General features: G+C 42.3%; 1 protein-coding gene across 1 annotated transcript in view; it reads right to left on the minus strand.

Moving 5' to 3' along the window:
• UTRN (utrophin) overlaps positions 1 to 13,332 on the minus strand; it is a 383,489-nt gene extending 370,157 nt beyond the window's left edge. The window contains exon 1 of the mRNA XM_026844325.1: positions 13,164 to 13,332. Within this exon, the coding sequence (XP_026700126.1) occupies positions 13,164 to 13,242 (79 nt within the window). The 5' untranslated portion in view covers positions 13,243 to 13,332. The remainder of the gene's footprint in view (positions 1 to 13,163) is intronic.
• Positions 13,333 to 13,445: the final 113 nt, after the last annotated feature.

Here is a 13,445-nt window from a genome sequence, read left to right on the forward strand (position 1 = left end):
GTCAAAGAAAATTTATTCTGCCTCAGAAGCAGGCATTACACACTGGAGTGATCCCTGACCTAGCCCAGTAACCCCTAATTTAGGTGTAGCATCAAGTGAACATGTGAGAGACAGTTTCAAGAACAACATTAAAGTAGCTGCAAGAAGCAGGAGCTACTGCAATGTGAAAGTGCCCTGGAGCAGAAGTACTACACTAACATTCCTCTGCGGGGCAGGCACCTTCCTCAGCTGCACTTACTGACACAAGGCACATCCTACATGACTCCTGTGGGAATTTAGGAGCCCCAGATGACAGCAACCTCACCCAGGAAGTCACTAAAAATCAGACCTCAACCACGCCAACCACAGCATGCTGCAAACTGCACTTCATGTGATTGACTACATCATATAAATGAATGCAAAACAGGGATCATACAGCTAGGATAATCAGAATAACCCTCAATAACACCCCTACAAGCCTCAGTGCCAGATGCCAGAGCACCACCATGACCGAGCTAACACGCTCTGTACTGTGCACACCCTGCATCAGAGCTCAGCACCTGCTGATAGCACCAGGCAAACTGAGGAAAGAGCTTTGCAAACATATCTCCCATGTTTCTCCCCCAGGCAAACATGGACTCGATTTCTTGTCAAAAGGATCCATCATTATTTATGTGGTGACATAACTCCCCTCCATAGACAGCCCTAAGCTCCCCTTCTTTCTAAGCATCTCAATTATTTGGACTCCGACAGCAATATAAATTTCAGGATCATTATCTCATCTCAGGTAAATGACTACCACAACGACATCCCTCTTTCACCTGCAGTGGGTTTTTGTTCAAATATTTATCAGAACAGTCCCTGTTCCCAGGCCAGCTCCCCTTGCAACACAACCACTATTTATCATGATAACACTATGTTCTTGCAACCATCAACAGAGGTAGTGGTCAGATGGTTCTAATATCAGCAACAGAAGGGTTTGTTTTGGTTGTTTTATTTTTGGGAAGGAGAAGGAGAGCAATGCTCCCTTTCTCCAGCTCTTGATTAATGACCTCACAATGTCTTTCTCCAGGGAAAAATATAAAGGCTCACTGCAAGTCTGCAGCTTCAACCAGCATCAGCAGACAGACAAGCTTCTTAACTCTTTTCAGCCTTGGACATGATCAACAACACTTGTCATGCAGAAATGCATACAAACGCTCTCTCCCTCAGAACATGGTGGGGTTTAGGTAACATTAAGAAACACCCTCAATGCTCTCTGGCCCCTCACACTCTTCCTGGCTTATGTTCCCTCTGTGCAATACATCAGGAACTGGCCACATCTCACCCTGCGCTGTGGCCTGGTGCTTGAGGCAATGGTCAGTGGTTTGTACCCTTTGAAAATTTAAACTGGCATTTCAAGAGCAACAAGTCAGCATGAGGCCTCTAATTAAGAGGCAATTACAGGAAAGATGGGCACCACCCCAGATTCCCCCCTCCACGACTGTTTTGACGAAAGTGACCCCAGCACGTCTTTCACTGTGCTGGCGAGCTGAGGCCCAGGGCACGGCCCGGACCAGGGTGCTGCACGGCCTTCAGCCAGCAGAGAGGCTCACGGCTCCCTCCAGCCATGCAGCATTTCTGCACCAGCACCCTTGCAAACTACTCGGCAACTTCAACAGCAAACTGTAGCTGTTCAGTTAAGTTTTGAGGAAGATGCCTTAAAACGCCTAGGCCCTTTGTAGATAGCTACGGTCTCTTCCCCTACGCAACTGCTCTGGTAGAACCAGGCCCTTGAGTTTCTCATCAGTAGTTACTGCCCTCAACTCGTTTTCCACTCAGTCTTCTCTGTACAGATATTCATACAGGTATCTGCAAAACAACCCTGTCTTGACCAGAGAAGATGACCCAGAGCAGCAGATAAATCCTCAAGGAATGCTTTTTTCCCCTCCCTGCAAATGCCTTTTAGGCTAGGGAGGCAACAGGGTTCAGCAGGAAAAAATTATGACATTTTCCACCTGTTTCACTAGATTTTTTTAGACTGTCTCAAACTGCCTTCTGTTCACAACAGAGGAGATGCTGCCTGAAAAACGGGAGCATGAGGGTCCCCAGCTGTAAGCACACAACCCTGCCACACGCCAGGACATGTTCCAGGGCAGCAGGAGCCAGGACTGCAACATTCATCTTTTCACCTTTCCCTCATACCGGGATGACAGTAGGAAGGAAAAAAGCCTCTCCAGTTCTTTCGCTCTTCCCCCCACACTCTGTGCAGCACACACTGAAGCAGCCACTGCAGTCTTCCTCCAGCTGAAGAAAAAAAATCATGAAACTTAACAAGGTAGAGGAAGAACAGAGTGCACACACACAAAAAAGGGAGCGCAACTGCTATGAAGAACAGAAGTATGTTTTTCATAAAACAAGCTTTGGGGCTTCTTAGTTTATTTTGGGTAATTATTTTTAAACTGCATATCATGTTCAAAAGTTAGCCTCATACTTGGAATTGAACAGGATGTCTATTTTTAAATATTATTCAGTCAGTCACAAGTCATCCCCAGAGACAAGACAAATTATAATATATCAATGCCACAAACAATTACAAAGTCACCGTGGCTGTAAATTAGCCTGGTTGGCCATTCTATATTGTCATCATGTTTTACATGAGTATCTGGTTTGTATGTGCCACAACACCTTTCTTGTTTAAAACAGACTACATCTCATCTGACCCGAGATCCCACATTTTACCTCCAGTTACTCCAAAGAATCTTCTTTTAGCCCCAAATTCTGCCAGCCTGACAAGGTGTGTATAGCAAAGCAGGTTTATACACTCTGGCAGTAAGCAGGCTGTTGTATTTTATGTTTATAACATGGAGGCTCAAACTGAGAAGTATAAATATCCCAGTCTCACAACTGACAGTAGACCAGCATTAGCGCTAACAGGAGACAAATGAGCAGAGAGCTTGCTTCTGTCCAATACATGCTATTTCAGTTTGGTCCTTCTATTCTGAGGGCTGCTTGGTTTATGCTGCATGACACACTAAAACGGCATTTGTTACCACAGAGTCTCCCACTTCATGTCTCAGGCCAGACCACAGGACCTCACCTTCCCTACTGCACTCCTGACATTAATTTCACTGTTTCTCTGAAAGGGAATATGACTCCCAAACTAGCAATCAAGGGATGATCACCCCACAGAAGGAAACTGTTTTGAGACCAGCTACTGCTCTTTCCTCCCACTGAAGCCCCTCACTTAAGGAAGCAAAATTGTTTAAGCAAACGACAATTCCCTTTCTTTACAGCTATGGTACCCTATGACATATCAAGAGCTGTCACACCTCAACCTATGTTGTGTGTCTCACTCAATGTACTGATCTTTTAAACCAGAGATTTTTTGGGATTTTCAATTAGGAAGATTTTGTTGGTGTTTTTAAAAAAAATATCGATCAAAAAAGGTGTGTTCTGTCTCTGCATTTTCTTCATGAACACACCCAATACTGTTAGTCACTGTGTAAGCAAAGTAACTACTATCTTTAAACACTGATGAAATATTTAACACTGCCTGCTGAGAAGAGGAGGTTATTACCATATAGTGACAGAAAACACACTCCAGAAGATTACAGATAGAGGAGAAGGCGTCAAAGTAGTAAGGAAATTCTTAGCTCTGAAATATTTAGAAAGATGAATAGCTTTCATGACCCAGCATGGAAGTTATTTCCCCTTTTAAAACAAACATGAACAAGAAAAATACAGTTTACATGGAATTCATTAACTTCAAGTTTCCTAAGTTTTCAAACGACTTACTTCATTATAGGCTAAATGAAAACCTTTCTAAACAGCTGCTTTAGATCAAAAAAATAAAATTTAAAGTTTGGTTCTTCTTAGGTCCATGCCCCACTTCTCTAGAGAAGGGTCTACATAAAGACCTCAAGTAGTCAGTCCTGAGACCCTCACAGCAGGTTCTCATGCTCCCTCCTGCCATGCATACATGGACATAGGAAAGATGCAGACAGTGCATTAATCCTTTTGGCATAAAAAGGCATTTTCCCAAACTCTGAAGAGGTGTTATTCAAAGAGAGTCTCTGCTGGAGAACTAACAGACACCACTGCAGCTGATGCAGCAGTCACTCCTCTCCAGCATCTCAACAGCTCCATGAGTCTCAACTGATCTAATTTTCTTTGGATCAGAAATGACCAAGAAAAGCATCTACATGGAAACGTGCTGCAAACTCAGGCTATCAGTTTCCCAATATCCATAAACAGAAAAAAGTTTTCCCAGTATGATGCACCTGAGCATTTGAAGCTTCTTGTTAGAGCTGGAGTATATTTGCTAAAACTGCACCTCTACTCAACGTTGTTTACGCATGGCTCTTCACCATGGGGGAAAGGAAGAGGGGAAATAGGAATCTGGTGAAGCAGCAGTGCAGAACATCAAGTGAGGAGCCCGGAGAGAGACTCCGTAAAGCACCTCACTGAAAGTACAGATAGCAGAGATGGCTTTCAATCTCCTTCTCTTTAATACTGTTTTTCCTGAAATCAAGAAGGCACTTTCGGTCAACATTCAGAGGTCAAATAATGAACTTAAATTAGGTTTCAATAGCCTTCAAAAAAACAGCCCACACAAAGTGATAACGACATTCGCAACAATGGGCACAACCCCATTTGAGCTCTTTCTTCCTCTTTCTTCCTTCTGTTCAATTCTGGACATGCTGGTTGTGCACTTCAGTATAAAACTCACTTCCACAATAATACAGTGATTAAAATTTGACTTATCCTATCAAGATAACAACATAATCTTCCAAAAGTACGTTTCATGGCTCCAATAAATTCTCAAGCATCCAGTGAAACAAGACAGTGGTTGGGGGCGGGGTTGTTGGGGTTTAAAACTATCCTTTTGGTCCAAATTATCTCAATATTCAAACACTAATGCTCAAGTTGAGGTGGGGGGAAGCCTCTCCTGAGACACCCAGGCAACAGTCAGAGGCAGGAGCACAAAAGCCCAAGGATGCAACAGGGGTCCACAGTGGTCCACAGCGGTCCACAGCCTGCTAGGAGCCTACAGGAACCCAGAGCATTTCCTCCCATCCTCAGGGCACCAGGGGGAAACGGCATCCTCACCTGCAGTACCTGGGCACTGCACAAGTCAAACACCACCAGACAGGCTATTCCTCTGCACAGATCATAAGGTATGTAAATGTATTTTTTTCATTAGACAGACAAGAAAGAATACTTCACATCTGTACTGTGACCTTTAATAACTCTCAGATTAAACTTCATAAACTCAATTCTGAATGAACAGTGTGTTAAATTAGTTAAAATATGATTGATTTCATTTTTTAAACAACCCTCAGTAAATCAAACCAGCAAGCTTTAAATTGGGCACTACAGCCAGGTCCAAGAGAAAAATTTCTGTGCACAGAGAAAAAGCATTCAAAGCAGAAAGATTACACACCAGTATCCCAGAGAGAGCAAAACTATATTCAGAAGGACACTACCAGACTTTCAACTTCCACAGAGTCTTTTCTCAAGAAAGAGGCACAACATTAACACAATATACTTCTGTGAATTTCCACAAGAAGCTTCATCCAAGAACAAGATGTACATGTAGAAACCAGAAAGAAAGCAATGAACTCTCTCTGGAAATGATTTATGCTGACCATAGCTGCTGTTCATTATTAAGTTATAACAGAAGTAAGTAAAAGCCTAGAAAAAGGGAATAGAAAGGTTTTGGTCTGCTGGCATTTAAATACTACTTTATTTATTATCTTCTTTTAATACAATCATATTTTATAATATACCTATTAAAATAACACAGAAGCCAAAAGGCTTCATGCTATTCGCAGCATGCTCCCATAAAAAGTTCAAATAAATCTCCTGTTTGTTATTCATGCACAGACTCATCCAGGATAGCATGGTAAATTAATAACAGTTTTAAAAGCTAGCAAAAACATTTCAAAACTTATCCATCACACCACTATTCTCTGATCAGTAATTCGTAACATAACATTTTAGGAGCATATTCCACCTTTGGTCTTCTGCCATGATCTAAATTAGGAGGGGAGCAAAAACCACATCTGATGCTAGGCAATAAAAGCAGAGTACAAAAGAACTAACTAAAGTTATTTGTGGAATGAAGTACATAGAACATAGACCCATCAAAGCATGTTCTTTCATGGCTTAAGGGACTGTTTGTCCACAGCTAAATGCATAACCCAGTGACTGTCCTTATGTTTGTCCAATTCCTCTGCAGAGCCTCTCAGAGGCTTTCGGTGGTGGGTCCTCCTGGTTTTCCACAAGGTGAGGGGAAAAGGTGCTAAAGTCCAGAAAGGACCTTCATTACCAGTAATTTATGGCTGAAAAGTATCGCTGCACATTCCCTGTATTGATCAGCAAAATATCTTAAGAATACGTATCTAATCTCTCATGTAGCCATATTCTTTCCTACCAGCATATATCCAGTTTTTCTGAGATAGAAGTTGGTCTTTTACTGAAACACACAATCATCCTACCTGCCACCAGCTAAAAACTCAGCAGCTCTTGACCATTTCTTCCACACCCAGTGGGAGACCACCATACCTGAAAAGGAGCTAGGCTGCTTCCCCAGCACAGGAGCTGCCTCATTACAAGGGAAACTACTGATGAAGCTAGGTAAAGCTCAAGTTATTCCTCTCCAGCATCTCAACATGTCTAATGCATCTGTCCCATACAGTCAGATTAATGAATATCTAACAATGCAAATTACTAAATAGCCAACACATTTCTGAGCATCAGAAACTTCACAAGAAGGTCACTGCTACAGGTGTAGATGGATCCCCACTGATAACCAGCTTCCCCTGCATAGCTGTGGCTCACATCCAGAGCTGGTCAGGCAGTTAGAGAAAAGACACAACCCTGCCCTTGGCAGAAGGAACTGCAACTGCCCGCACCCACCCCGTTACAGCTGAACATCCTCCAGCAGCCTCCCCAGCAACAACCAGTGCTCAGCCCAGCCTCAGCCTCACAGGCACCGTCCATAGCCATGTCAGAGTCTCCCAGCTGCTTGGACATGCACCTGGAGTCACAGCCAGTGACTCTGTACCAGCCCCAGCCTGCTGGTCCCACAGACAAGTGACTACAAAATATAACTGCAAGTGTTTGCATTTCAATTCAGTTGTTTAGTTTGGGGTTTTTTGCTCCACTTGGGGCTAAGCCCAACTCAGATCCAATGACCAAAGTTTTTCTCTTTATTCTCTCCAAAGGCAGTATCAGGTGGTATGGATGTCCTTTAAAAGAAAAGGCCCAAGGACATCATATCCTAATAAATAAATAAGTGGCAGATTCTGACTACTCCTTGATGTCAGATGTTTCACCGACTTTACAGCTGTGTATATTTTCAAGCCTGTAGTTTCTTGCCTCATTCCCAGAACTACATCTTGCAACGGAGCCGTATCGTTGTCTTCTGTCAAACCCACAGATGCCAGAGGGCTCTTCTATTTCCTTAGCCTGTTATTTTCGCTGCTACCTTTAAAGCTCCCAGCTTTCGTCTGAGAATATACTGTCACTTTCTGAAATTACAGCTCAGCTTGCTTCCCCATTTCATTCCAGAAATACACAGGAGAAAGGGAGGAAGACATAAAACAGACTTCTGACAAAGTACGGAGCACTAAAACTTATTCTTTCATCAACACAATTGAAGAGTCAGACAACGTAACTCCTCCCTCCCGCCTCACAATGTTTAAACCCTGTTATTCATTCTTCAGACTGTTATTAAGGCATCCAAATAAATGCAGTTCTTCCCAACTTTGTGCTAGGAGCATCTTGGCTCCCAGAATGGGTGGGAACAGCTACGCTCTTCTAATTGTGCATTTTCTTTTGAAGGAAGGATACCATAAAACACACAAAAAGCAAATCACATGAGCTCTGAGCACACCAGCCCATGCTGATACCTGACAGCAGAGCTGCTATACTGTCCTGAAACAACTGGAGTTCAGGCCAAGCCCACATGCTTGTCCCCTTGCCCTTCCACACGTACACTGATTTACCTATTCCAGTCCTTCTCCCCACTTACTCATATTTGAAAAATGTTAATAACAATACTGCCCCCCTCTTCCCTGCCTCATAAGAATCAACCCCAACACGCACACCGCAGACAAGTGATTCTGCTAGGAGGAATAGTCAAGGTGAGGAAGAAAGGAGCAGTTACTGTGAGGTGTTAAGAGATCACAGCTAATTCTTTGCTAAGCTGCCCAATGCTGTGAACTTTGAGAAATTTTTTGCATATGAAAATACTTCCATGATACTGTATGAGAGTCTTTCTTCTTTCCCCAGACCTGAGGGGAGAAGAGGGGACAAAGAGTGCTGGGGGAGGTGAAGCCAGAAGCTTCACATTGTTCCTGGTCTATCCTCACCTAGACACCCCTTCTCCATGGGATCCTCATCAGTAAGTGGGTCCCACACCACCAGCAGCTGCCACTCCCCACCCTGACTTTTAGACCTCTTTAGAAACTCTTAACACACTACACATGGTGCCTTACACAGCAGCTCTTGCCCAGGGTTATGTCCTCATTTCCTGGCAGAGCACGCACAAATCAATGGGCTGCTTTTATGGTTTGGATTTTTTTCTCTCCCTGAGGAGCCTCAATTTCTATTCCAAGGCAAAGTCGTGCTTCAAACACACAGAGCAGCATATGTTATTTCTTCACCTACCAATCAAGAGACTAGAAGAAACCAGCCTGGTACTTATATATCTGCCATTTCGTAAACACTAGGCAATACCCTAGAACTGTCTTCATTGCAGCATCCAGCCCAAGAACAGGAGGTGATAAAAACAACAAAAAGGAGCCAGGCTACAGCAACCTAAAGGTTTAGTTTTGAAAAGTAGTCATTTTAGTGGCTAGAAATAAGGAGCAGCAATTTGTCACTCGTCTTCAACACCTCGTCCACACAGGCTCCGCACAAACATCCCTGAAGAGTTCACATAGTGCAAAACTAGCTACGCCAACTCCACGCCCACTCGACAGAATCCTAAGGGTCCGCCTGCAAATATAACGACTCCTGGCTATTTCACACTGATGGAGCCAAAATGACAAACGAGAAGCAGCACGTTTGGCCCACAGCGATCTGGCAGCAAGAGGCCCAACTGAAGGAACTGGTTCCAAAGGCAACGTGTGGCACTGCAGGGCACAGAGATCCAAGAGCAAGGGGACAGCCGGCCAAGTAAGAGTTGCTTCATGGGGACAGACAGACAACAGCAGCAGTTCTCAGAACAAGCCTTGCCCAAGAACTCTAAAAATAAGTTACAATTTCTCAAAGCAGTCTTTCAGTCAAATATATTTTATGTAATTAAAAATGAAAAGTAGATGAGGAGAATTAAGCTCTCCTCAATTTAGACAGGAACTCGTATCTTAAAATGCACCAGAGGCATAGAGTAATCTTCCAGAAATGTTTTTCCTGACACGTCTTACTGTTTAATTATATATTACCATTCCAAGCTACCATGACAGATTTTAAGCAAGTTTGTCTTTTTTTCATAATTAATCATAGCAAAGACTCATCTGTTCTTCAAGCCCCGTGATGACAGAGCTGCTTTCACCACTGTAAGGCAATCAACCCACAACATTCCTTCCCGAAAGCTATTGCAAAGCAAAAAGCTCACCTATCTACACAAAATGCCTTTCAAAGATACAAATCAGCTCCATATATGTTACTTCATACTATAGGGAAATAAAAAAGGGAAAACTGCTTTGCCATAGCAAGCAATCATACAGATGCACAGGCTAATAATGCTAAATAAATGCTAATTACAAAGATATAAACCCAACATGTCCATCCAGGAACAAGTATCCTACCCCTTAAACATCATCAGACACTCAAGAGCCATCAGCACCCACCACTGGTGCAGGAGGACATGAGGCAAAAAGACACTTGGTTCTTCTGCAAATGTAAGGCAGCCTCTCCTATAGCCACCATTGCCAACAGTTATTTTAAAGGTGGCTTTGGTCACCATCATATTCTATTCTAACTGCAAAAAATGTGTCTTCAGAAATAACTTGTAGCTCCATGCAGATCAGTGTTAACAAGCTATTTAATCAAAGAAGAGCCACATCCAAAGCAGAAGATAATAAATGCTAATGAGACAACAGAAAGAAATTTTACTTTCTTTCTAGTATCACAATTCACAGAAGAAATATTACTAGTGAAAAAAAAAACCCTCTTTTGCTCTGGGTAATCAAACATTTATCATTTACAACAGCCACAGCATATAGCACATTCATAGAAACTGAAGGAAAAAGTATTTCTAACAGTCAATTACATAGAGGGATCTCCATTCAAAGTGTTTTATCCTTCATTCTCTCAGTTTGAACTCCCCACAGGATGAATCCTACACTTGCAAAATTACTTTTTCCCATCTGTGAAATCCTACAATACACACACTTCTTTTTTTGCACAAGCAACAAATAGAAATCCAATCTGCTGTTAATCGATTTTGATTGCTTTATAGAAAAATTATTATTTTCTGCAGTTCTCCTATATCCTTCACATGGTACACTGGCAGCTTCCCAATTACAAGTTATTAAGGAAAACGTTACATAGCTTGTTCTGCTCAAAAACAGGCCTGGATGGGCACCACACAGCCCCGAGCAGCCATAAAACTTCATGCGTCTTATTACAGTCTCGTAAGAGTAACTTGAGATCAAAGCTCAAGTTTTCAATAACCAATTACGGTATTAACAATGCCACCTTTATGGCTTTCTAGCTGCTTCCCAGTTTTCCAAAGCAAGATAACTAAAGCAGCAACGACTACAAAAAAAAAAAAGACAATACATTCAGTTTGACAGGCTGCTAAAGACTAAAGTTTACATTTGTACCCAAATATTTAGAAACTTTTTTACTAGTACTAATCTTTGTTAAGGCCTGACCTCCAAAAGATTCTGGCATTCCAAATGATAATTTTCTTCCAAGTTATAGCAAAATGTAAGGGTTAGCAGTGTATCTTAACCATCACTTCTGGAAGATTAATGTTTTTAAATAACCGTGATATCCTGAGAGTTTGGTGATCAGTTCCAAAAAGATGAAGAAAAACATCTTGAAAAAGACAATTGCCCAGGAGAGCACAGAGAGAAAGCAGTCCTTACACAGGACATTATATACCTCCCTCTCTTACCTATGAGAATAGCCAACAGTTTTCTGTATTATTCCTATGCATTTTTTAAAATAATGCTCACTCAAACATACGATGACATATAAAGATTTTCACCCACTAGAAGTGGAGTTTTGTATTTTATTTATTAGGACTGAAAATATTAAATACAAAGAGTTAGAGATTTCCCATTATCACAAGTGATTAACTCAGTAACACGAAACAGAGTACCAGCCCATTTTCTATGGCCAAAAAAAATGGAGATCCTAAACAGTGTCTGGTTCTGCTCTCTGTAGCCTCAAAACCCAGACAGACCCCTAGCTACGCCAAGTATTAGCAAGTTATAAGATGAAACTCCTATTGTACTCCAATCACTTATATTGTGAGGAACATCCCATGCTGGAGAAGTCTTCCCAGCACAAAGCTCAGTTTTCCTTTCTAAGTATCAAAACTAGCATTCTCTTTTCTAAATATCTAGGGAAAATGGAGGCATAGCTTATAATATTTTTACCCCAGTCCTCACAACTAGCCTTTAATTTGCTGCATTTGTACTTCAGGAAACTTCAGCCCTTTCATTAGGAAATCCTTCCCACAGGTTTCCTCGTAGCAAATAGTTCAGATCTGAGCTATGTAGTACAGTAATTACCTTGAAGAAATCACACATCCAGATCCAAACCAGGGTATTATTTAGAGAAAATGAATTATTTAAGATCAATCTTCACTATTTTTATTTAATACAAAAGTCTTTTAGCCTTGGGAGTATTAGAATATACATCATTTTCTCATTAACAGAGAAGAAAGTTAAAGAGGTTGTAACAGGAGATTTACAATCGTCTGCCCTAACCAAAACAACAGAACTTACCATACAATTTGTTCATCCAAGGAAAACCTCAAATATAGCCATGTTTCCTCAGACATCCCATAAAACTGTAGTATTTGCTTACATACATGCATACAAACCGTCTGCAAGCCATCCTGAAACTCAAAGCCCTTAGAGGTGCTGACTACATGCTAATAATCAAATAAAGTTATGTCCAGAGGTTTCAAAATAACAGTAGAAAATGTAAACCAGCACTACAGAACTCAAGACAGAAAACCACAAGCATTTCTGTTTCATAAACTGCACTTCCCAAAGTTAAGAGGAAGACTGCCTCCACCAAAGGTGTCGTTCCTCAGGAGAGGAGGTCTAAGAAACACTATTCAAACACCAGTGGGGTCCAGATTCAAACCTGCATCCTACACCATCTGACATATCAAACCACTAACAACTGAATAGCTAGTTTTTAATGTGGAACATTTTAAAAATACACTGTTAGGTTTCAGATATCAAAGAAAAATCTTTTGACAATAGGAGCATTTTGCATTTAAGAGAGAAAATGAGAGCCTTTGAGACTAAAGCGAGCATCCAGTCTCTGGATACAGACCAAATTTTTATCAAGTTTTAAACAAGTCACTCCTGCCCCTCCAAAAACCTCCACTATCCCCCTGCTAAAATGAGGGCACCTCCTTAACCCCCCAGCTTCCATCAGAGCCTCAGAAGACCCAACATACAACCAACAAAAAAAACCCACGTTTTTCCAATAACCTTCAGATCTGTTACATGAGTGTCTTGCTATAGAGGAAATGCCTGAGCAAGTAGCCCGAGACAACTGTTCTACATTAAGGAGGAAGCACATTAGTTTACTGCATGAGTACTACTGCGATGCACTTTTTGGAGGTACGGTATAGCGGCCACAGTTGCCATTTTCAATGTTTGAGAATAAACACAAAAGCTGCCAACACTAGGTTGCATAAGAGTACTTTAAGCACATGGTTATTTACAAAAGCAGAGGTAATTATAATGCAGGAGGTGGATCCCAAACAGACAGACTTGACTAACGCCATCAAAAAAAACAAAAAAAACCAAACCAAGAGATCTACAATTACTATTACTTAATCGTAGAGCTGCTGCGTGAACAGCCTCATTCGCTCGCTGTGCTACCAACATAAGGCCAAAAAAACAGTTGGAAACCGTGGTTTAAAAATGCAAGCTGATGTCAGAACCACACGTAGAGGAGACACCCAGAAAACGCCGTTTCTCTCAACAGCTTACCTGATCTGGACTTAATGATGTCGCTGAACTCACTGTGTCCCCCGCCAGGTCCTTCCTCCTGGTCAGAGACGCGGGCCATGCTCGCGGGCTGGGCTACGCCTCGGGTGAGGGCTCAGGCCGTCGGGAGGGGGTTCCCACGGAGCGCCCCAGCTCAGCGCCAGCACCTGCAGCGCAGAACCAGGAGAGAAGCGCCGTAACCCCACGGACTGCGCCAGGCGTGACTCCGCGGGGGAAGCGCGGGACGGGACCGAGGCTTGCTGGCCACGGCCACGCGTGGCGGGG

The sequence above is a fragment of the Athene cunicularia genome (assembly GCF_003259725.1).
Source record: "Athene cunicularia isolate RWA chromosome 3 unlocalized genomic scaffold, athCun1 chr3_part1, whole genome shotgun sequence".
Lineage (NCBI taxonomy): Eukaryota > Metazoa > Chordata > Aves > Strigiformes > Strigidae > Athene > Athene cunicularia.